This window comes from Archocentrus centrarchus, chromosome 2 (genome assembly GCF_007364275.1).
Source record: "Archocentrus centrarchus isolate MPI-CPG fArcCen1 chromosome 2, fArcCen1, whole genome shotgun sequence".
Classification (NCBI taxonomy): domain Eukaryota; kingdom Metazoa; phylum Chordata; class Actinopteri; order Cichliformes; family Cichlidae; genus Archocentrus; species Archocentrus centrarchus.
The window spans coordinates 31,150,414-31,174,579 of record NC_044347.1 but is presented as its reverse complement, the minus strand read 5'-3'; the positions used below and the strand labels follow the sequence as shown (position 1 = coordinate 31,174,579).

The 24,166-nt window shown below is 45.1% G+C and overlaps 2 protein-coding genes across 6 annotated transcripts; both read right to left on the bottom strand.

Moving 5' to 3' along the window:
• Positions 1-321: 321 nt before the first annotated feature.
• Positions 322-6,594, bottom strand: ccdc14 (coiled-coil domain containing 14). 2 transcript variants are annotated; one of them, XM_030751565.1, is made up of 11 exons: positions 6,448-6,594; positions 6,288-6,331; positions 6,124-6,199; positions 3,914-3,986; positions 3,611-3,712; positions 2,726-3,322; positions 2,448-2,574; positions 2,266-2,357; positions 1,927-2,070; positions 1,382-1,484; positions 322-1,302 (listed from the first exon to the last, which is right to left on the bottom strand). In XM_030751565.1, exons 1-11 carry the CDS (start codon positions 6,469-6,471, stop codon positions 834-836), a joined length of 1,851 nt encoding a protein of 616 aa, XP_030607425.1. In that variant the 5' UTR covers positions 6,472-6,594; the 3' UTR covers positions 322-833. The 2 variants fall into 2 exon arrangements, with proteins under 2 accessions (XP_030607425.1, XP_030607432.1); XM_030751572.1 differs by lacking the exon at positions 2,726-3,322 and having other exon boundaries at positions 6,448-6,593.
• Positions 6,595-9,909: 3,315 nt separating this feature from the next.
• ddx4 (DEAD (Asp-Glu-Ala-Asp) box polypeptide 4) lies at positions 9,910-18,194 on the bottom strand. 4 transcript variants are annotated; one of them, XM_030746600.1, is made up of 23 exons: positions 18,078-18,194; positions 17,549-17,579; positions 17,384-17,450; positions 17,263-17,310; positions 17,142-17,189; positions 14,691-14,711; positions 14,551-14,613; positions 14,337-14,381; positions 14,240-14,266; positions 14,109-14,156; positions 13,983-14,018; positions 13,875-13,910; positions 13,725-13,769; positions 13,496-13,638; positions 12,041-12,193; positions 11,808-11,962; positions 11,587-11,716; positions 11,338-11,504; positions 11,065-11,210; positions 10,840-10,939; positions 10,487-10,757; positions 10,293-10,400; positions 9,910-10,213 (listed from the first exon to the last, which is right to left on the bottom strand). In XM_030746600.1, exons 2-23 carry the CDS (start codon positions 17,567-17,569, stop codon positions 10,127-10,129), a joined length of 1,965 nt encoding a protein of 654 aa, XP_030602460.1. In that variant the 5' UTR covers positions 17,570-17,579; positions 18,078-18,194; the 3' UTR covers positions 9,910-10,126. The 4 variants fall into 4 exon arrangements, with proteins under 4 accessions (XP_030602460.1, XP_030602475.1, XP_030602466.1 ...); XM_030746615.1 differs by having other exon boundaries at positions 10,127-10,213; positions 17,278-17,310; XM_030746606.1 differs by having other exon boundaries at positions 10,127-10,213; positions 18,073-18,185.
• Between the last annotated feature and the right edge of the window lie 5,972 nt (positions 18,195-24,166).

Here is a 24,166-nt window from a genome sequence, read left to right as displayed (position 1 = left end):
AACCAGAGGTGCTCTCTTGGATTTAGGTCAGCGTGGGGGCCAGTCAGTGGTATCAGCCACCTTCATCCTGCATATTCTGACCAGGAGGAACCAGGACCCACTGCAGCAGTGTAGGGTCTGACAGGTCCAAGGGTTTCATCCTGATGGCAGTCAGGGTGTTGTTGCCTGCAGAGGTCTGTGTGTCCCTCCCAGACCATCACTGACCCACCACCAAACCGCTCATGCTGAACGATGTTACAGGCAGCATAAGGTTCTCCACGGCTTCTCCAGAACGAGTGAAAATCAGAAAAGATGAGGAGGGAAAATTTGAGTGTCCTCCACCTGTGAAACCATTCCTGTTTGGGGGGTGTCTCACTGTTGCCCCTCCAGTGCACCTGTTGGTAACCTGATACTGACTGACCACAGTCAGTATCAGAGGTTCACTGACTGAGGCTGAACTCTGATTAAAAGGTTCCTGTTGAGCTCGGCTCTTAGGAGGACAAAGTCGAGCTGTAGTCACAGCCTGAGCATCAGCAGCGTCTGTGACAACGATGTGACCTCAGACTATAGATACACCACAGATTACAGTTTTCTGCTCAGTACAGGTGAGGCATGTTGGTTCATTTTGCTGTTTTCACAGTCAGCTGTGTTTGACTGACAGCCCTGCAGACAGGTGACAGACTGAGGAGGGACCACCTCCAGGAGCAGCAGAACAAACCACTGTTCAGATCACGGCCACAAGCAGAAACGTAAAGAAAAAAACCTTTATTTAAAATCTTAATTAACAGTTTACAGCACAATTTATCATCTAAGCAGGCCATAAATATAGAGACGCCACCGAAGCCGGGCCTGCGTCAGCTCTTCAGGTCCAGCTCAATAGTCTTCTGCAGGCTGGCTATGCTGGCGTCCAAAGCTGCCAGGCCGTCTCTGAACGCTGCCTCGTCTCTGGTGTCAAAGGTCAACCTTGACTTCATGCTCCAATCAGACCACACAGACTCCGTGTCACACTGGGAATGCTGCCTGCGAGCCTCCTCTGGCCGCTGCGCCTCAAGGTTAGACTTCTGACGATTCACCCGAGGCCCTGCAGGTTCCTCGCTCCCCTGACCTTTGACATCATGGTGTGATATGGGCGCTCCCTCTCTCTCTGCAGCCACATACTGCACATCCTCTGTGTGCACACTCTGGCCAAGAGACTTCAAGTATTGGATGATGTGGTCAGTAGGGGGCGCTAGTGGCTCCAGTCTGTGCTGCTGTTGGTCTGTATCAGACACCGAGCTCTCAGCGGCAGTAAGGCAGTCCGATGAAAGCCGACTCTGAAGGAGACTGAAACAGAGGGCAGAAGATGAATGACCTCTCTCATTCTGAGGGACACTCCCACCAACACAGCCAAACACAGGCCTACCTGTTCAGGTGTCCCATCTGCTTCAGTCTGTGCTCCGCCAGTGAGGCCAGCTTACTCCTCTCCTGCTCACTGTGCAGTAACCTGCTTTTAGTGGCCTCCAGGTCTACACACACACACACACAATCACACACACACACACACACCATTTACGTTAACCCCACCCCCGTGTCCAAGAGTCAGCAGGTATCACTTTATCACAGGTGCAGCAGTGTCAGCACCTAATCCAAGGCTTTTTCCTTAGGAAAGAATCCCTACAAAGACACAGCAGCTGCAGCCAAACTGTGAGCCATGGAGTCCTCAGTTCACTGGTCTGAGCTCCTCCAGCTGGGCTTGTGGTCTCACTGGACCAGGCTTTGTTACCCAGTGTGTCCTCACCTCAGTAATCTCTGAGGGTCCATCTTTCCTGGGCTGGTCCTCATATGTTTAAACTTCCAAACCAGGACCATTCCTGACCTCTGTGTCTAATGACAGGTGGACCTCTGAGACCAGTGATGGTCTCCAGCACACAGCGAGCCACTGAGGGCTGCCCATCAGCAGGACTGTACCTGTCTTCATGAGCGCATTCTCCGCCTCTCGCTCCCTCAGCTGGCTCTGTGCGTCCCGCAGGGTGTCCCACAGGTCGCTCAGGTCCTCTCTGAGTTCCTGCAGCTGATGCTGAGCGGCAGTGAGCTCCTCCTGCAGTCTGAGCACTGTGGACGGGCACAGGATGAGACCATTACTCTGCTGAGCTGTACAGTCCCATCCAGACATTAATATTCTCACTCTCACCATAATAAAGCTCACATTAACCAGGGCCCACCCTCACAGTAAAGCATGTCTTTACCTTCAAATGTTATCATCACTTGATGTCGTACACACACACACACACATACACACACACACACCTTTACTTTCTGAGTTAGAGAGGATCTCCTGTTTCTGATGCCTCTCTGCTTTCTCACTCTCCTTTAACTGCTGGTTCAGAATCCTCCCATGCCTAGGAAACACACACACACACACACACACACACAGAGTCAGGTGTGGAGGAGTCAAAGGACAGTGGGGTTGAGGCCAGTGTGTGGCTCACCTGTGCAGTTGTGTGTTGTGGCTGTGCAGGGCTGATGGGTCTGACACACACTGCGACCTTCCAACATTCATCTGCGGTGTGGACACAGCCTGCTCCAGATCACTGAGCAGACTCTCTGCTACACCACCTGGCACACACAGACACACAGCTCACATGGTTTTAGGTGGAGACACCAGCTAAAAGCAGCACCTGCCCACATCTGTTTGCAGCTGCTCAGAGTGGCAGTGAAACAGGAGACATGAGAGAACAAGTCCTCTGTCCACACATGTACACATTACCTCGTCCAGCAATGAGAGCCTTGAGTTCTCCTAACAGATACTGAACCATGGTAGCTGTGGTGTCCGCCTCAGCGCCGCACCCCTCCCTGCTCAGAGTGTCTCCGGGGACCGTCTCACCCCGTCCAGGTTCCAGTTGTAAGTGTGACATCTTCATGGTGCAGGTGTCTCTGTGAGCATGTGTGTGTCTGGCAGCTGTGTGAGAGTCTGTGGGGGGGCTCTGGGTATTCACGTCTCTCACAGGGACACACTCCTCCTCTTCATCACGCACACAGTGTGTGTGCGAAGGCTGAGAGACAGACTGGCAGGCAGCCTGATGGACTGGGAGCTGCTCTGAGAGAGAGGACGACTGGCGAACCGACAGAAGGACGGACACTTCGGGCTGGGGGGGTGGGGTGGAAGCCTGGGCTGGATGGGCAGTGGGGGAGAGAAGCTGAGGGGTCTGGCTGTGTGCTGGCAGTAAGTGAGACTGCAGCTGGGCCAGCTGTTTCTGAGGTGGGTGTAGCTTCACTCCTGAATGCGGTGCAGGGGGGGTGGAGCGATGTGCTCTTGGAGTTCTGGTGCCCGGTCCACGCTGGCCTGAAGGAGCACTCCTGTGGTCTGGAAGGATAGATGGAGGGCAGGTCAACTGTTGGCATTTGGAGGGAGGTCTGGGCTTCTCTTCTCAGCCTCTCCGTTAGTTAGTTAGATCAGATTTGACAGATGTGGTGCTGAGCTGTGAGCCCTGAATGCATTTTCCAAAACAAATGTATAGAAATCCTAAAAGCTTCATGACTTTTGAGATGGTGACCCTCTCATTAGTAATTGTGCACTCCGAGCTTTAGAGAGCTACAGTGGAGCTGAGTTTGTTCCCTCTGATTTTCTTCTAAGAGTGCCAAACACGCTCACCTGCCTTTGGAGGAAGTTTCTTCAAAGCCTTTTTCCCCACTGATGAGGAAAGCCTGGATCTCACTGCTCCACTGCTTACTGTCCTGGGAAGGCTTGGAGAGGCTTACACACACACACACACACACACACACACACACACACACACACACACACACACACACACCCACACTAAGCATCCAGCTGACAGAGCTAACTTATACATAGGATAGAAAAGCATAAGACCCTCAGAGTGCAGAGGCTGCAGATCACTTGCTGTTACTTGTATCAATCAGCTGATCTGTAGTATTAGTGAGCTCCTCTGACCTGCTTTGTCAGCCTGAAGCATCCCGTGGAGCAAGGCAGCACAGCGGTCCAGACCCTTCTGCAGAGTGGTGACCTAAGGGCAGAACAAAGGTGCACTTTATTAACATGCTGCTGCTTCGTGGATGGTGTAGCTCAGAGGCTTGTGTTTGTCGAGCTGTCTGACTTTGCTGAAGTGATGTCACTGTTTGAAGAAGACGAACAGTCACACAAATGTAGACTGGACGCTAACATGGCCAGATCAGAGTCATGCTACATCAAGTCAGGCTGTGAGCTCATCAATAAAGGCAGCTTTCCTTTTCCCTCTGTCCGTCCACAGCTGGAGCAGCACAGATGTTTGGAGCCTTCCTACCACCATTGTCAAGTTTGCTGACGACACTGGTGTAGTGGGCCTGATCTCTAACAATGATGAGAGGGCCTACCTCGAGGACATTAAACACCTGGAGGACTGGTGCCAGGACAATAATCTCCTCCCTAACGTCAGCAAGACAAAGGAGTTGATAGTGGACTGCAGCATAAAGCAGGAGATGAACTATCACCCCGTTATGATCGGTGGCACCGCAGTGGAAAGAGTGGACAATTTCAAGTACCTTGGAGTTCACATCTCTGAGGACCTGTCATGGTCTTGCCACACCACTGCATTGGCAAAGAAAGCCTGTCAGCGTCTTTACCACCTTAGACGCTTAAGGGACTTCAAACTACCATCCAAGGTGCTTCGTAACTTCTACACCTGCACCATTGAATCGATCATTACGGGAAACATCACAACCTGGTTCGGAAACAGCACCAAGCAGGATGGGCAGGCTCTACAAAGGGTGGTACGTTCAGCTGAGCGCATAATCCAGACTGAGCTTCCTGACCTGCAGTCCATATACAGGAAACTGTGCTGGACAAGGGCCAGGAGGATAGTAAAGGACCCCAGTCATCCCAGTAACGGACTGTTTTCTCTGTTACGATCTGGGAAGCGGTTTCGTACTCTACAAGCCAAAACAGAGAGGATGAGAAGAAGCTTTTTCCCACAAGCTATTCGATTCCTCAACGAACATAGCATTTAGGACTAATGTACACAACGTCAGACTTATATGTATACGTATGTGTATATATGTGGACATATGTATGTGTATATAAGTATATGCATGTATGTTTTTATGTGTATATGTATAGATTAGTACTTGTGCATTTATTATTATCACATCTGTATAGATTATGTAGCATCTGCACTACTGTCGCTTTATGCACTGGTTCACTTTAAATTGCCCCTTGTAATTATATTGTTAATGTTTACTTAATTTAATTGGTTCTTTTTAATTATATTGTTAATTTTTCTAATGTTTATATACTTATACTTTCAAATACATTCTATTTCTGTATAATATATTTTTTAACTATTCTGTAGTTTTGTAATCAGGGTGGCGGAGCAGTCACAAAAGCATTTCACTGCCAGTTGTACTGTGTATGACCAGGTATGTGACAAATAAACCTTGATTTGATTTGATTCCTGGAGAGCCTAAAACAGGGATCCTGAAATCCAGGCCTCAAGGTCTGGTGTCCTGCAGGTTTTAGATGTGTCCCTGATCCAACACACCTGAATCAAATGGCTGAATTACCTCCTCAGTATGCAGTCAAGTTCTCCAGAGTCCTGCTAATGACTTCTATATTTGACTCAGGTGTGTTGAAGCAGACACATCTAAAAGGTGCACTTGGGGCCTGGATTTCAGGATCCCTGGTCTAAAAGATGGAGCATTTGATCATCGTGATTTCTGAGGAGCAGTTTCAGTGCTCACTCCACAGTGTCTGCCATGTCCTGTAGTTATGCTGTGTAGGCCCAGGCTGTGGGGGAACTCACTCAGCTCTCTCATTTATCTGCCACCTGTGGATGTCAGTAACGCTCTCTCCTTGCCTTCTGTCTGGCGTTTTGCTGGTCTGCACTCTGCTCGTTGTGTTTCACTGCTCATCTTCTTCCCTCTCAGCTCTCCCCACATCCCAAATGTTTCAGGCAGCTGCCGCCCTCCCTCAGCCTGCTTGTCTTTGTGCCTGCTACAAGGATGCTCTCCTCTTTGACCTTTCTGTGTGCAGTACCCTTAGATGAGTGTGCTGTGGCAAAGACGTGGATGAGCTACCCGTGACATCACTGAACACTGTCACACAGGCTGAAGTGAACCCAATCACGTTAGCGTGTGCGGGGGAGGCTGTGAGTGGGCTGCCTTCCTTACCTGGTCCTCGGAGTCGGTGGAGTACAGAGAGTAGGCCGGCTCCGGGCGGGATGCTGCCCCCGGGCGGGAAGCGGCTCTAAAACACAGCAGAGAGCACAGCACTGACACACAGACACACAAACACACAGCCAGAGGAAACGCTGAAAGCGGGCCGCTGTACTCACACACGCCCTCTCACCGCCCCCGTCAGCCTCCCTGATGACACCACCTGCCAGTCACAGAGACACAACTCAGCGTGTGTGTGTGTGTGTGTGTGTGTAGAGCTCGGTACAAACACCCGTCCTGCTAAGGCTCGCTGCGGGTCAGACTGGAGGTCAGGCTCACCTCGCGTTTGGCGTTTCCTCTCATGGGGACCCACAGATGACTGACGGCCACTGCAGCTTCCACAGCACTTTCTCACGGACTCGCAGCTTCCGGTTGAAACGTGTTTGAAAAGGCAAACATGGATTCGACCAATCACAGCGATCCCGTCAGACTGAGGGGCACTTTGATTGGCTCACAGAGGCGGAGGACCCGGATGGGAATATCGGGAAACTTACGCCGCTGTCCGCCAGCTCGTTTCCGTGTTGCTGTGGAAACGTCCCACTCCGGACCCCGGTGTTGTACCAAACAGTGATGTTTTATGTTTTTGTGTTTTTTGTGTGATGCCTTTGCCTGTAACGGCAGACTGTTGCCAACATGAAGGGCAGAAGCGGCCTGTGTGTGGATCTACATTAGAATCTGTTCAGAGCTGTGCTGCCCTCTGGGTCAGGTTAAAGTTCACAGACAGCTCTTTACCCAGAGAAAAGTCGCTGCCAAAAAACTGAACACAGCTTCTACCTGTGACACAAATGTTTGTGGCTCAGAATGATCTCAAATGAGAGATTTTTGACAGACTATAGGCCACAGTCACCTTCAGCAGTTTACATACAGCCAATAATTATTGTTTGGCAAATATTGGAAATGCCTTTTTGGCCCAACACTGGGCCTTAACCCTCTGAACTTGTTCGTTTTTACTACCCTTTCAGCTTGTTCGTGGCCAAAAATGGCCACTAACAAACAGAGGGCATAATTTTTTACTTTTTTCTTGTTTTTTGATTTTTTTTTTTGCATAACGTTCTTAACTAACATCAGTTCTTCACGTAAATGTAAAATGTTCATTCCTTTTTTATTTATTAACCCTTCAAATGCCAGCTTGTTTGAACAATGCACTTGTTGGCAAATTACCTCAAAACTGAGTACTTCATATATTCGCAGTGCTATGGGATTCTCTTGTATTATCAAAAGTACAGCCTGAGATATGTAACTGATTAATAAGAACACTGATTATTATGCATTAATATTTTTTTGCAGGGAAGGCAAAATTGAAGAAACTCCCTTTCAGCTTGTTCGTGGCCAAAAATTGCCACCTCATGTTTATATTCAAAAAATGTTCTAAAATTAACATTTTGTAACCAATTTTCACACTTTCACAACTTGATTTTTTAAATTAGCATCAGTCCTTGTCATTAGAACCAAAATTTGATTCAAACTCTATATTTTAACCTTTTAAATCCCAGTTATATCATGTAGTCCTAATAATTTATAAAATGAGAAAATTATAAATTTACATTTTTTTACCAAATAACACATGCAACCTGATTTATTTTTTTAACCTTCATTGCAGCTAAATGCATGTCAATTATCAGCAGTATCACTGATTTTTATGAATCATTACTTTTTGTGCAGTGATGAAAAAACCTAAAAACTCCCTTTCAGCTTGTTCGTGGCCAAAAATGGCCACCTCCTTTTTGTGCTCTAAAATGCTCTAAAATAAATATTTTTTAACTGATTTTCTCACTTTCAAAACTTGAATTTTAAAATTTGCATCAGTCCTTGTCATTAAAACTAAAATTTCATTCAAACGCAGAATTTTAACCCTTTAAATCCCAGTTATATCATATAACTGCTATAGGCTTCCTCTATTCCCCGTCGCTGACCGCTGGTTGCCTGGGGTTTGTGCACAAAAGAAGCACATTCTTCCCTCGCTTGGGCATGTAGGATACTGCCATGTTAGTTTTGTGAAAAGAAAGACAGATGACAGAATCTTGTGCTGTCACAGTTGGAGGAGGTGGGGAGGTAGCTCTGGTTTGTTTCTCCTTGATTGTACCAACCAGAGCCAGTTGTCTGAGGAGTTCCAAGAAAAATGAAGTAAAGATGTTTTCACATGTGACAGTGTGTCCTTGTAGCTCCTGTCAGTTGGAATGTGACCCTCATTCCATGGTTAACTTCCCAAATCAGAATTCCAATGTAGGCTCTCATCTCCACTTCATCCACATCCTTCCAAACCTCACACCTCCTCCTCCCATGCAGGTTTGTGTGGGTGCACAGAAGATGAATGATCTCTTCTGTGACAAACAGGTCAAAGGCAGACTTCAAGTTGCTGATGTGGGCAATTGCATACAGGGTGGGCCCTGGGGTGAGACCAGCAGATACTGGATTGTAATGCAGGGTCTCTTCAGCAGTGGGAAACCACATAAGTTTCCAATCATGAGACATCCACTGATCCAACTGCTGTGTCTGTATTGTCCTCACACCCTAAAGAAGTAGAATCAGGCACTGGCTGGTACTCTTCATCATCAGTGCTGATGCTGTCAACCTCTGAGGAAGGTGTGCCCTCATCTTCAGGAGTTGATGTGTCTTCAAGTACAGAGGATTTCTCCCCATCTTCGCTCTTTGAGCACATTACATAGTCAAGTGCTTGAAGCAGTGAATATGACCTTCTTGCTGGAGAAAATACGATCTTGAAGCTGCTAAGTTTACTTCTGGCAGCAGTCTTTGCTGCACCTGCACAAACTCCGGGACAGATTTACAAACAGTGCCAGAGGTTGTTGTTGTTTACCCTGCAGCTGCAACTTTGAACTCTGCAAGATGGCCAGTGAATTTTTTTAAAACTTTTTTTAGAGGTTAGATATTTGGGTGTGGTATTTTTTTAATGAAAAGAACAAAGCTACAAGTGCTTTGAACATGTGCATCAAAGCCAAGTTTACCTGGGAAACTCAAAGCTGAATAGCTGGTAACTTGGAGGTCATAATTTATTTCAGTCTGTCTTTCAAATACATATTTCTGCTAGAATGTCACATAAAGGAATAATTATTTTCATGCACACACACAAAAAATTATGTGACATCACTCCTATGTCAAAATTGTGTGATTTATTTGCTCCACTGGAGTGTAGTAAGCCATCATACGCCCCATTGGAAACTAAGAATATTACATAAAATTGCCTGCTCAGCAAAAAATTAATAAATTATCTGGTAGAAACTGTTAAAAATTACAAATTCCATGTCCTGAGTTTAGAATGAAAGCAGTTGTGCCCAAAATGCATGCTTTTATGTTGCATATAACAAGAGATTTAAAAATGTAGTTTTAATGGGCCAAAAGTGGCCACGATAGAGCCAAGAGGAACAATTTGATGTACACACTACATTATTGACATATTTCAGTAGCTGAAGTGGAAAATTTAAAAATCAGAATGAAATCTAGACCCTTGTGAAATTTTATTCCATATGCATTAACACAGTTAAAATGGTTAAAAAGAGAGTGAAGTGGCAGCAAATGGCCAGCATAGAGCTCAGAGGGTTAAACAGCCATTTCAGCAGCAGTGTTCACCTGCACCCATCCCTGCTCTGGTTCCACACTTTTCAATTCAAACACTCTGCTTCCATAATCAATACATTCACTGATATAATGACATGTCCTCAGTTTGTTTGCATCATCAAGAAGATCCAGTGAATGGGCTGGACCCTTTAATAAACCAAGCACTGCTTCAAACACTCATTTATTTTGGAACTGCATGCAACAGAACTGACTCCACACACAAACGCTGTTTGCAGGAACACTAAATCCAAGTTTAAAAAAAAAAAAAAGGTTTTCACAGTTATTGAACATTTTGTATAAACAAAAACAGTCTTAAAATAATGACCTGAACACCTCTGAAAACAAACTCAGATCAGCGCTGCCAGATGCTGCTGCACTACTCTGTCTACTCCCACTCTTCATCATCAGCTACAGTCTGTCCTGCAGGCTGGCTCCACCCACTGCTGTCCTGGAAACAGCCCACCTGTGGACCCTGAGGACAGATGACAGTGTGAGACACTGCAGACAAAGACCTCAAAGAGAATTCACTGCAGAGGAGTTTAACCGCTTACCTTCCTCGAGTCTGTGGAGGCAAAAGGCTTCCTGGGGGTGCTGAAGTCACCGGGGCCGTGGCTGCTGAACGCGGACTCCTCCAACCATGAGGGGACCTCCTGCTGGGCCTGTCAATCCCAACCAACACGTCAAAGCCATGAAGGCTCACCTCGAATCTCCTGCAGGGCTCCACAGTGGCTGTGTGCTGCCTTACCTTAGACAGGATTGTGACCAGGGAGCGAGCCAGCTCCCTATCAGCATCTGGGTCAAAGAAAGACACCGCCCTTCCAATGTTGCCACAGCGCCCAGTCCTCCCAATACGGTGGACATAGTCATCGATGGTTTTCGGCAGGTCAAAGTTCACCACTTGCTGCACATCTGGAATATCCAGACCACGGGAAGCCACAGAGGTCGCCACCAGGACCGGATATTTGCCAGAGCGGAAGTCTCCGAGGGCCTGCTCCCGCTCCCGCTGCTCACGATCACTGCCAGCACAGCACAGGTTACACACACACACACACACACACCTACATGAAAACTACACAATGACACAAAGAAACAACTTACCCATGAATGCTGGTGGTTGGAACCTTCTCCTGGCTCAAGAACGCAGCAATAAAATCAGCTTGCCTCTTGGTCTCAACGAACACCAGGGTGCGCTTGGATCCTGCAGCAAAGCGTCACACAGCCACACCAGAACGCATTACTCACTCCAGTGAGAGCGCAGGGTTCAAAGTCTACCTGCAAGCTGCACTTTCACCCTTTAATAGACAAACAGCTCAATAAAAATACCTGTTGTTTTGAGGAGATCCAAAAGCACCTCCCTCTTAGAGAACTTGGTGACTTCCACGAATGTCTGCTCCACATCGCTGCAGGCTCCACCCACAATGCCCACAGCCAAGAACAAGTAGTCAGGCTTGAGGAAGTCAGCTGCCATCCTAGTACACACACACACACACACACACACACACACACACACACACACACACACGTGTTAAGACAAGCTGGCCAACAATCCAACACTGCTGTACATCAAGTGAAGCTGTGGCTGATGGAGGAGCACACCTCTGGATGTCCTCAGGATACGTAGCGCTGAACATCAGAGTCTGCCGGTTCTCTTTTGATGGCATTCCAGGGGAGCCCACTAGGCGGCGCATGTCAGGCTCAAACCCCATATCCAACATGCGGTCGGCCTCATCCAGCACCAGGTAACGCAGTTTAGTCAGACCCACCTGGACCGCAGACCTGTTATTAGCATTTTTAAACCCCGTGCAACCAGGTGACCACATCAACGACAGCTCTGCATGACTTCACCTTTCCTCTCCCAATCATGTCCAGCAGCCGTCCTGGTGTCCCGCACAGCACATTGCACCCCTTCATGATGTCTCTAATTTGATGTCCAGTGCTGACTCCACCATACACCACAACTGGTCGCACACACGTCCTGATGAGTGGAGAGAGATTCACACTTAGCACATTTGAATTAATGGGGTGTATTTAACATGCCGCTGGGGGATGAAGGAGCTCAAACACACCCATAGGCAAACTTCCTGGCATCCAGGTAAATCTGGTTGATGAGTTCCCTGGTTGGAGCCACAATGACGGCTTCAGGCTCCTGAAGCTCACTGAAGCGGCTGGCTGCCACGCCGTCTGCCATCATCTGCTGGAGAATTGGCAGCAGAAAAGCAGCCTGGTGGAGAGACGACACATTTAAACTCTGCACACAAAGCAAGTCTACGTCCCAGAGTTCGATTCCCCCACATCTCACCGTTTTACCAGATCCGGTCTGAGCGCAGGCCATCAGATCCCTGCCGGCAGAGATGATCGGGATGCCGTGCTTCTGCACCGGGGTGGGCTTCACGTAACCAGACTTGCTGACGTTCTTTGCCAGGGTCTGGCACAGCGCCGCCTCATCGAAGGTCTGACAGAAAACAGACGAAACGCACACCGGCCTCAAGGGAAAGTCAACATTTGCTGCAACACAGTCTGAGTTACTCAAGGTTTTATTAACTGCATAAATAACAGCTGAACTATTCCAGTAAAGTGGCAACAAGTACAACACCTGCATTAAGATTATTAAGGATCCGGCTGTATGCTCAACACTCTTATTCATGTCAGTCTTACAAGTCTCATGACCCACGAACCGTCTGCCTTTATGTCAGCTCAGCATGTGTTTTCATTACGACTGCTTTGAGCTGCTGCTGCCTGTGCAGTCATGATGAAACCGAGCGTCTTTAAACTGCCTCTCCAGCCATGAACGAAACAAAAACTTCAACAAGTTCTTCTACAGCTCTCACCACAGGTGGCCATCTCGGCACCGCAGCACATCTGCACGGATGTTTGTGTGGTTGTTTTAATCTGGCCGGTCATTTCCAACATGCTGATGGTAAATGGACTGGTTTCCAACTCGAGCGCTCAGTACAACATGCCTCACTTCAGAAATAAAAGGATTATAAATACGATTAAAAACTCGTTTTCCTGTAAATGGTTTCCACTAAAACAGCATTTTTTTTTTAAAAATAACATTTTGTTAGTAAAAAGGTGGAAGTAGCACCACAACCAGGGAAATACCAAATTCAAACATGTTTTCAATTCAGAACAAGTGGAAAGTATTAACCCATTTATATTCGTAACACTATTGTTCATTAAATATACGTGGTAAATTAGGAAGTACTACTTATGTCTGCACTACCATATGCTGGTAAACCTGCACCAATGCCCTCAAACTATGGAGTTAATCTCCTGCCGAAAGGTTGCACGCAGTGAACACATGCTGCACATGTTTTACAAACGGTACTCAGACATTGCACACACACAAAACATGTTTTACAAACTGTCCTCGAGCACAAAATGACCTCTGCTCGAATTAGGGTTGCCACCTTTCACAAATGAAAATAAGAGACACCCACCACGGCTTCTCAGGGCCGTGACCAGCACGACCCAATCGCTGACTCACATTTTATGTTGTGAATCTGTCATCCAAGCACTTTTTTCTACACCGCAGTGCTTTCTAACATTCACACGCTGATGAAAGCCTCAGAGAGCAGCTCTGGGTTCAGTATGGTGCCCTTCAGCATGCAGAGTGGAGCAGCCAAGGATCGAACCACCGACCTGATCACTAAGTGACCTGCTCTGCCTCCCGAGGCACCCCTAAGGTTTATTAGCAGCTCAGTCCAGTGACAGCGTGCCTCTGTCTGATTTAGACCCCCACAGCAGTCCTTACCATTATAGCCGGCGGTGGGTTGGTTCCACTGACGTCCACCAGGATATCGTCGTACTTGTCAAAATTGATGCCGGTCTTATAGTGAGCAAACATGGCGTCCTCGTCTTCAGAGGGAGTTGGAGGAATATAGGTAACCTTGGGCCCTGCAGTTAAACACAGAAACTCTGCATGTGGTGCAAGATAAGATCAGCCATGCTGCAGGACTGCACCCATGCAGAGCTCAACTTACTGTCACTTTCACCTGCATCCTTCCCCTCTGGTCTGCTTTCATCCCCTGTGTGACACACACACACACACACACACACACACACACACACATTAGAACAGGGTTCAAACCTGCATGAAACTGAGACTCAGTCAGTAAATAAGGAGAAACAACCTTGACCAAAGACTTCTTCATCCCTCCCACGGTAACCTGCAAGGACACAACATGCATTTCTGACAGCTCTGGCAGACCAACACTATCACTTACTGCTCAGTCACTTACCTCCTCCAAAGCCACCTCTGCCACCCTGCTCACCACCTTCAAAACATCAGCCATCAGTTACCTGCGGTTCATATTTGAAATCCAGACAAAGTGCAATAAACATCATGAAAGAGGCCAGATTCATACCTTGCCCGTAACGCCCACCTCTGCCTCCTCGGCTTCCTCCTCTAAAGGCTGTTCACAACACAGAGAATGCTCACGTAAATACAATCATTTCTTTGAGTCTACATTTGTGCGTTCACTGAAGGTAAAATTACCGTTATTGTCCCCGCCATCGCCGTCATCTGTAAAAATACCACAAAGTCAGAGGAGAGTTCCCAAATGCAGCCAAAGCCAAACATGTGTAAATATTACCATCAAATCCACCCTGATCCATTCTGCCAGACTCTCTGCCACGCCCTGAAACAACACACAAACCATCGTGTTATAACTGCACAAACACAAGTGTGTCATGACCTTCACACCGCTCGTGTTTATTGGCTGAATTCACAAGGACGCTGTTGACATCACTGCTTCCTATTTATTCAGGTAACCATAGGATTCTACAGGAATACATGATGTGTCCCACCTCTGCCTCCTCTTCCACTGAATCCACCCCTCCCTCTCTCTGTGGGAGTCCAGCTGTCACTGGCTATGAGGAAGAAATGAAAGCTCAGCAAACACTTTGGGTAAAACCACAAGACTTGTTGTAATACTGACAGTGCTTACCATCTCCACAGTCCTCACCACCTTAAAGAAAAAAAAAAAAACAAAGTTAGGTACAACACCTGGAAGAGCGATCTTCCTGCCCTCTAACCTGAGTTTAAGGCTGCGCTCAGGGGTCTGCCTGTTCTCAAACCCCATGAGCCTAACAGACTGCTCTGAGGTTTCTAACATGCCTGCATCCAAGTCAACCATCTGACTACACATTTGAACAGGAGATGCATCAGAGGACTCCGCTCTGCTTCTGAATGCACCTACTACAAGAAGACTCCATCGTTCCCCTCGCTGGGTTCACTGTCTCCATCAAGACACAAACAGGGACCAGCGTGAAACCGCAGGTCTTCATAGACTCACAACTGTAACACACTGATGTGTTGCTTAAGGAATGTTTATTAACAACAGCTGCAGGTAAACGTGCATCTTATTATCAGAGCATCATAACACAGATCAGAGGATCCAAATCACAGACATTGAGCGCTGACTTGTACCACATGTTGGATATGGTGGTTCTGTGTGGAGTTTTTTTTTTTGCATTTTTGGCCACAGCAGTTTTTATTGGCAGTGGAGGGAGACAGGAAATGGGGGAAAGATACAGGGGAAGACATGCGGGCAAATTGGCGACATGCCGGGACTCAAACCCGTGCCGCAACGCGGCATATGTATGTGGTCGCTGGCTTCACCACTAAGCCCCCCGGGGTGCCCCTTTGTGGAGTTGTTTGAACCATTTTACAGTCAAACCTGGGTCACATGGGATTACCTCTCACAGGTGAGACTTTTTTATGCCGTTTGGCCATTCTAACATTATGAAAACAGATTTCTGCAGCAGTTGCAGTTAGGGCTGCAACGATTCATTGACGACGTCAACTACAAAAATTCATTGACATGGAATTTCATCGTCCAAGCGTCATATTTTATAACCCATCCATCTATTTTGTTCCGTTTGTGTGTGATTTTGTAACTGCAATACACTACAGGAAGATATGGGGGCAGTATTGCCTCCATTGTCTGCCAAGAACAATACCAATGAAGAAGAACATCACCTGAACATTCTAACGCTGGTGGACCAGAGAGGAGGGTGGAGACAGACTGTCAAAGGTGTGGGAGCGTTTGACAGCAAACCAAATAAAGCTGACTGCAGACTGCAGAGCAGCGTGGGTTAGGGTCACTGCAGAGCAGCGTGGGTTAGGGTCACTGCAGAGCAGCGTGGGTTAGGGTCACTGCAGAGCTGAGTGTTTAAAACACCGGCACCCTGAAGCTGTGACATCAGTGATACCTGTTAATGTTTGTACAGTAATGTTTCTGTTAGTTTATCTGTCGGAAACAAGATCTCATGGATGTTTGCTAAGCTCCAGCATTTCAGTGATGTTAGCTAACGAGTGAAGGACAACAGGAGCAGCTATGCTGGCTCTTATTTATTTCCCTCATATTAATATCAGTTCACTCTGAATAATAAACCTCTGTATCAACTGAATCATCTCTAAACTTTTCAGCTGATTTGGATGGGAAAAACCTTTTTGATTTAATTTGAAGCCTTATTTGAACTTTTGGACAGAGGCCATTTTTATTCATTTGCACATTATATTTTCATTTAAAAATAAAAATTCATTATCTTTAATATGCACTTTTTATTTTATATTTATTGTGATGGTCCCATTAACGATAAAATATATTTGATTAGTTTCATACTCATTCTTATGGGTCATTATTTTAATTGTGAGAAGAGAACAAGGTGACGTAAACAGGTGGGCAGTCATGAACAGGTGAGGGAAGACTGAAATAACTGTTGACCAATCGATAAAATAATTGACAGATTATTTGACTATCAGTATAATCTTTAGTTGCAGCCCTAGTTGCAGTAATACTATGTAGTCCTGCACTACAGCCTCCAATCAATGAAGTCAATCTTGACTGCACAGCCCCAAACTAACTATACAAATACAGACTGATCTTCCAGACCTGCTGCCTGTCTGTCTACTGTTGCATTTCTGCTTCGTGTCCCCTTATTTTTGTGCAGTAACAATACGTTTAATTTATGAAGCACTTTACAAAAGTTGGATATAACTCTTTTCTGTTCTTTTAAATGTTAAACCATAAAATGTTATTGTATGCACTGAAGCACATTTTTAATTAGTAATTAATAAGTTCTCTTATTTTTGTTCCCAGTTTATATTAGTGCAGATTTGAATGAAGGCACTTTATGAGATTCAGTACATTCACTTCTATTAGTTTACAGCGCAGATCTGCCACATCCAATATGGTGGCCGCACTGACATATCACAAAAACAGGCTGATCCACTCATAATGTTAAGTAGCCCCACCTCCCAAAACACACCAGCTCCAGGCTGAATTTTTTTCCTGGCTAGAACGCTGAGAATGACCTCACAGCTGATCCTTGACCCTGTAATTTGCTCAAAGGACAATTACACTACTGGCTAACAACAAGTGTTAAACGTGCACCTGAGAAGGATGAGTTTTTGAATCCTCTCCGTCCTCGGCCTCCACGACCTGGAGAGAAGCAGAAAATTATTCAGTACCCTGTGAGGCTCCTCCTGGATCTGCTCCACCTTTCCAGACTTACCCCGTCTAAATTCACCTTGCTCACCGTTCCAGGAACCTCCCTGTGTGGCTGAAAACACATTCATGTCAAATACTGAACCTGCCTCTACACTTTACTTTCACAGCTGGAAGCTTTCACTTACCTGCGGGGAGCACACCTGCGTTAGAGGTGCTGCTGCTGAGGTCTGAAGGACCATAGGAAGGTGTTTCCTAGAGACATGAGCAGATTTCAATCAGTGCTGGATCAAAGGCAGGTACCCCACCCATCGATGGAGCTAACGACTGCACGTGAACAGAAACTAGCTTACCTGCTCTTCCCACTCATCCATCGCGATATACCTGCGAAAAATGTAAAACTTTACATTCTGACTCCCATATGTCAGCAGAGGTAGGGTGTGCATGTATTTTTTAAAGAAACTCGGGGTTTTTATCGTTTCAGTCGGACGCTAATCTGGAACCTTCCTGCGGGTGCAGCACACTGATTACCACGTGACTACAATGTGGGTCGAAGCTAGCATTCAAACATTAAGATAATATAGGGCGGAGGAAACCCCGTAACTGCTGCAATTAAAGCAAACCTGCCTCTGAACCATTAAACACTGTTAGCTAACCCGGACACAAAGGCTAATGACACTAACAAACGCTCGTGTTTGTCCAAGCTAACAGTCCGGTGACTTTACCGCCGCGAAGATAAAACCACAACCCTGAAAGAGAAGTGTCCTCATTACCGCATGTTAGCATCGGGAGAGCTAACTACGCTGAAACAGACCAAACACCCTTTCTGCTCTGTAGAAGCGCCTTCCTAAAGCGAGCTCAGATTAAACAGCCATACTTTACTTTATAAGCAGCCGGACTTTCTTCAGTACTTGTGGGACACCTAGCAGGTGAGTCTGTCCCTCCTCGCGCTGCTGCTGCTCGTTCAGTTCAGAGACTGGCCGGCGCACGCGCACTTGCCGCTTCCGCTGCTTTCCCGCCGAGTTGGGACTTTGGAAATAAAAGGAAGAACTACGATTATAAATACGATTAAAAACTTGTTTTCCTCTATGGTTTCCACTAAAACAGGGACTGCATTTTTTAAAATAACATTTTGTTAGTAAAAAGGTGGACATCACAACTGGGAAATACCAAATTCACCAAACATGTCTAATTTGGCATTATTTACAATGCTTTAAAAAAGACACAACTGGAGATTATTAACCCATTTTCTATCCCTAATACCATTATTCATTAAATAAATACAATGTGGTTAATTCAGAATTACTACCTATGGTGTGTGCACTGCCACCTGCTGGTAAACCTGCACCAATGCCCTCAAACTATGGAGTTAATTTCCTGCCGAAAGGTTGCACGCAGTGAACACATGCTGCACACGTTTTACAAACGGTACTCAGACATTGCACACACACAAAACATGTTTTACAAACTGTCCTCGAGCACAAAATGATCTCTGCTCGAATTAGGGTTGCCACCTTTCACAAATGAAAATAAGAGACACCCACCACGGCTTCTCAGGGCCGTGACCAGCACGACCCAATCGATGACTCACATTTTATGTTGTGGTTTTTTGTAAACGGGTGATCAAGAAAGCAATTAGTCATACATAAAATGAAATACTTTTTTTTTTTTTTTTTTAGCAATGAAGACTTTCTTGCGAGAGACTGCTTCATATAAAGTGCTGTTAAATAAGGCTACATTACATGCATCCCCATTTAAAGACCTCACAGCTAGAATAACATCTAAAAGGTCTGGGTTCGATTCCACCTTGGCCCGGGCCTCTCTGTGTGGAGTTCTCCCTCTTTCTGCGTGGGTTTCCTCCGGGTACTCTGGTTTCCTCTCACAGTCCAAAGACATGCTGGGGTTAGGTTACTTGGTGACTGTAAATTGCCTGTAAGTGTGAGTGTGAATGGTCGTCTGTCTCTCTGTGTTAGCCCTGCAACAGGCTGCTGACTGCCCCACTGACCCTGAACAGGAAGGACAGGACAGAGAATGGATGGATGGATATATCAAAGTGCAATGACACACAACTTGCACACAAACGTAGTGAATGGTGTACTGTATGATCTGCTGCATGACAGTAGCACTAGCACCATCAAAGTCAAGCTTTTAGCTTAGACTTTACTTTTTCTCTTTTTCATCTTTCTGAGATATTTCATATTTTAAAAAGACTTTTAAACAGTTTTTCTTCAAATCAAAATTATAGACTCTTGTCTTGGGACAAATCATTTTGTGGGTAATTTTATGATATGTGGGCATATCATAAAATCATATAAATCACTAAATAAAAACCATAATATTTGTGCCAAAATCCCCCAGTTATGTTTTATGAATTTTTAAAATTAATATGCAAATGGAATTTGCACTTTTTTGGTGGGACATGATTTTGCCAAAGTCTCAAGAATCAGAGGTTTACTGTTAATCTATTGGCATGATTTCTTCTTTCAATGGCCACATATATGTATACTAATACTACTGTATATTCACTTAATGACCATTCAGACTCAACACCCTGAACAATCAATCAACCCAAACTAGTCTCCTAAAGCACAATAGGAAACTGGATCAGTAATAACATAATGTTCTCTCAGTGTCCGGTGTTCTATATCAGTCTGCTATTGAATTTGTCCATTTCCTCAGCTAGTTATAACAAAATCCATGGACTGTTGCTTTCATATTAGGGATGAACAATCAAGGCAAGCCTTTGGAAATGTGTTCATTCTGATTATCTAAAGTTAGTAACCATGAATTTAAGTCCTTTAGGGAATAAAGACTTACTGAAAGGGTATGTTATGCTAAGTGGAATATAAAGGAGTGTTTAATTGTACCAACATATTTCATCACCTTCCTAATTTAATGGCCTAAGTCATTTTTTTGCCAAAAGTTATTTTATGAAAATCTCACCACCTCTTTATTGCCAAAAGATGATTCAGGCAAAAAAACAAAAAAAATTTAGGAAGGTGACGAAATTTGACTTTGATTTACTCAAACAGTACTATCAGCTCTTCAGGCCAGGAAATGTATCTCAGCTGATGTATTAATGTATTCACTGCATGAAAAGGTAGAAAAAAGTTGAATGTACAGTTCAACTGTATATGGTACTGAGTAGACGTTTTAAAATGCTCAAGTTATGGAAACTGGTTGTGTGTGACTGATTAAACCTGAGTAAGAATACAAACACATTGGGGTGTATATATGGGTGTATATATAAATGTAAATATAGCTTGGCACTTACACACATATGTTCTGGAAATGTGCAGAGACTGAGAGGTTTTGGGATGATGTACGGGGTGAGGTGACCTTCACTGCATCCTGGCAGCAAAAGTGGACAGTGCAAGGAACAGCAAAATGATAGGAATACGCCTACATGCTGCAAGGAAGGCCATCCTCAAGCTCTGGATATCACAGGATGCCCCTGACAGGTCGCAGGATTTGGTTGTGAAGGAAGACACCTGAAACACTTTAATTAATAAAGTAAGTGAATTATTATATCTTTATTTATATTTATAATAACTGCGGCTGCTGTTACACCCAAATTTCCCCTCTGTGGGACAATAAAGGCTGTTTCTTCTTCTTCTTCTTAAGAGATTTCATCTATTAAAGAATCAGAAATTATCACCTGTACATGTGGGCAAATCTGGCTGAGGGAGACACAGGCCTCTCAGCAGCTGCCTGAGATTTTTTTTTCGACCACAGCGGCTTTTTGTGACAGTGGAGAGACAGGAAATGGGGAAAGATACAGGGGAAGACACGCGGGCAAATCGGCGCCGGGCCGGGACGCGAACCCGCGCCGCCCGCACCGCAGCGCGGCGTGTGTATGTACACTATTTCTTTCATGACTACTGTTACTGTGACACTCTGACGATAAATAAAGCTTACAAAAAAAAAAAAGCTGTTCTGGAACAGGAAACTCAGAGTTGCCGGTCTCAGAGTTGATCAACTCAGAGTAGGTTTATAAACTCAGAGTTTGTTGAACATGCTTCCTGGAATAGGCCCCAGCTCCGCCTCCTCCTCACCGTACTTCCCAAACACAGGACCACCTCACGTGATCACGATGGGCTCTATAATATAACAGTAATAATAATAATAACAACAGGCTAGTGAATAGATAGTGATTTACATTATGGAGGCAGCTGTCGTTTCAAATTTTCTAACTTGTTGAAATATGGATCATCTCAAGGCGAAGGATTGTGGGATATGTAGTTCTTTTTTCCACTTTCTTTCCCCTCATCCCTCAAATAACTGGGTATTGCTGATGAGTGCTGGTTCTGGCTGTCTCCAAAATCAGCACTCATTTTGGAGACACCTACTGCTGGTGAGTGATACAGAGGACAAAGTAATAAAGTTCAGTTCAAAATTATGCCCGAACAAGCATGCTGCGTGCTACTGAACACAACACATCTGGGCCCTATTCCAGGAAGCATGTTCAGCAAATTCTGAGTTGAAAATAAACTCTGAGTTGATCAACTCTGAAATCGATAACTGAGTTTCCCGTTCCACAATCGCTGATTAAAGTCAGTTCAATCAACTCTGAGCATGCGCGTGCGCGATATAAGGAAAGAAAGCCATCATCAATGGAGCTCCGATACAAGGATTCACCGTGGCAACCAGCATCCTCTATTTTAATCCAGTGGATCGAGGATTTTACTCCGCATTGAGCGGGACGTCAGCGCGTCCGCCAGATCTGCGCTGTAAACTAACACAAGTAAATGGACTGAACTTCCTTTATTTATTGATTGATTTGATTTGATTTTTTTGGTAAAATGATGTCACTGTGTTGGTGGTATGGTGACGGCTTGTAAAGACATTGTTGTAGGAGCACTATGTTTGACTGACTCCAGGAAGAGTAGCTGTGATTGTTACAGCTAATGGAGATCAAATTAAAAAAAAAAAAAAAGCGCCTTTCTACAAAGTTCTTTAAGTTAATGCGTCTCATTCATACGTGCACGATGATATTCTGGGAAAGTGAGAGGCACCAAAAATAACGTAACTTTCTCTGATCATTATAAATGTTAAATACTCCACGTATGTTAGGGTGCAGGCATCAGAGCAGCCTATGTATTTCTACTGTTTTTCTGTTACCAATGTTGTGACACTGTTACTGTAATCATGTCTACAATAACCAGATCTGACATGTAGATATAACATCTGCAGCTTTAAGGAATTTGAAAACGCATTTTTATTTTCAGTCATTTAAAAAAAAATTTAATTAATTAAGACACAGCAATAGACACTGATCTACTTCATATTTCACTTTCCTGAGACTGAAACGTTATTGGTACTTCCGCCATGCAAATACTGTGAATGAATGCATTTTAATCATTAATGTCAAGTGGTAGCAATGGAACGCACCATTTAAAGTACTTTGTGTAAAAAAAGATTCCAACGTTCTGTGGCGCCCTTATGACGACGGATCAAATATCAAAGGCAGTTAAGGTTGGAGCTGTAGTAGTAACTTTGTATCTGACACGTTTGCACTAAACTTGCTTGTTAGGACGCAGCATTCAGCAAACACAGACACTCACCGTGAGTTTCCAGTTTGAAAGTGTATTCAGCAAACGATCTCTGACAGGTCCTACTTCCGGGGTTTGTGCCTGACAAAATAAAAGCAGTTGACTGCAATAACGCCGTAGCAGTGGTTTGCGATTACATTTTCGACAAGACAGAGCCTCAGATTGCTGCCATGTCCAGAGGAACCAGCTTTCCAAGAAGTGGTGAGGCTCCTCCTCAGTGGAGCACACGAGAACAGCGTCCTCCGCTTAATGAAATTGACCGCCTCCGGACGGAAAACCGCAACCTCCGAGAGAGCACTTACAAGCTGAAAGGACGCATCTATGGGCTCCTAGCAGAAAGGAGAGAATTGGTCCACTTAAATGAAGTTGACTCAATCACCAAAAAAATGAAGCAACTTCAGGAAAGGAACAAAAAGCTGGAAGAGGAAAAGAGAAGTATGAAGGAACAAAATGTGAATGTGGAAGAGACATGGGACATAGCAAAACTGAAAGAGGCTCTCGTCCAAAGCAGAAGTCCAGAACAGATGGACAAGGAATCTGTGATTAAGAAATATGCAGAAAAAATGCATGAAATGCTGAAGCAGAACTTTATGAAGCGCCAGCAGAAGCAAGAATGGGAGAAAAGAAATCCAGCAAAGAAGGACAAGGAATTTGTGAGTAAGAAAGATGCGGAAGAAATGCACGAAATGCTGAAGCAGAACTTTGTGAAGCGCCAGCAGAAGCAAGAAGGGGAGAAAAGAAATCAAGCAGAGGCAAGAAGTGGAGGATTATGAGGAACTGGTGAGGAAGCTGTCATGATCCTGGGCCGGTGGCCCAGTGTTTTGGTTTCTAATTGTGAAGTTCTGTTCTATTTCTAGTTTTGGTTATAGTTTAGTATTTGAATCTTAGTTTCTTTGTTTTCTGTTTTGGTTTCTCATGTTCTGTTTTCCCTATACTCCCGTGTGTGTGTAAGTCATGACCCTCTTGTATTTAGGTTCCCTTTGGTTTAGTTCTGTGTTTCTTAGTGTCTCTCCTTTGTCCCAGGTCTGGTTTAGTTGGTCATGTTCTCACTCCTTTTGTCAGTCTGTTAAGTCTGCATTGGTGTCTTTGTTTACTTCCTGTTTTTAGTTTGATAGTTTAGTACTCCCTGTGTGTCCTGTCTAGTTTTGCTTCCCTTGTTTATTAGGTAGATTCTGTTCACCTGTGCCCTGTGTTCCCCAGCTGTTTCTTGTTACCCACCAGTACCTTCTGTATGTATTTAAGCCCCTGGGTTTGCTTTGTTCTTGGTCGTGTCCTTGTCGTCCGAGGGTTAGTGTTGTCTTCACTGCCCAGCTGCGTGCTTTATGTTTCATGCTATGTTCTTGTCTTATGTCCATAGTTATGCTTATGTTTATGTTCAAGTTTAGTTACATGTACTGCTGGCACCTGTCCAGACTTATT

What these genes read in the sequence shown, in the direction of transcription:
- ccdc14 (XM_030751565.1), bottom strand. Translation starts at nt 6,471, where the DNA reads ATGAGAGGAAACGCCAAACGCGAG. An exon ending in CCACCGACTCCGAGGACCAG is followed by an intron (nt 3,987 to 6,123) that starts GTAAGGAAGGCA and finishes TTCTGCCCTTAG; the next exon opens with GTCACCACTCTGCAGAAGGG. An exon ending in GCTTCAGGCTGACAAAGCAG is followed by an intron (nt 3,713 to 3,913) that starts GTCAGAGGAGCT and finishes TGTGTGTGTAAG; the next exon opens with CCTCTCCAAGCCTTCCCAGG.
- ddx4 (XM_030746600.1), bottom strand. Translation starts at nt 17,569, where the DNA reads ATGGATGAGTGGGAAGAGCAG. An exon ending in TGGATGAGTGGGAAGAGCAG is followed by an intron (nt 17,451 to 17,548) that starts GTAAGCTAGTTT and finishes TCATGTCTCTAG; the next exon opens with GAAACACCTTCCTATGGTCC. An exon ending in ACCCACCGCCGGCTATAATG is followed by an intron (nt 12,194 to 13,495) that starts GTAAGGACTGCT and finishes GTTTTCTGTCAG; the next exon opens with ACCTTCGATGAGGCGGCGCT.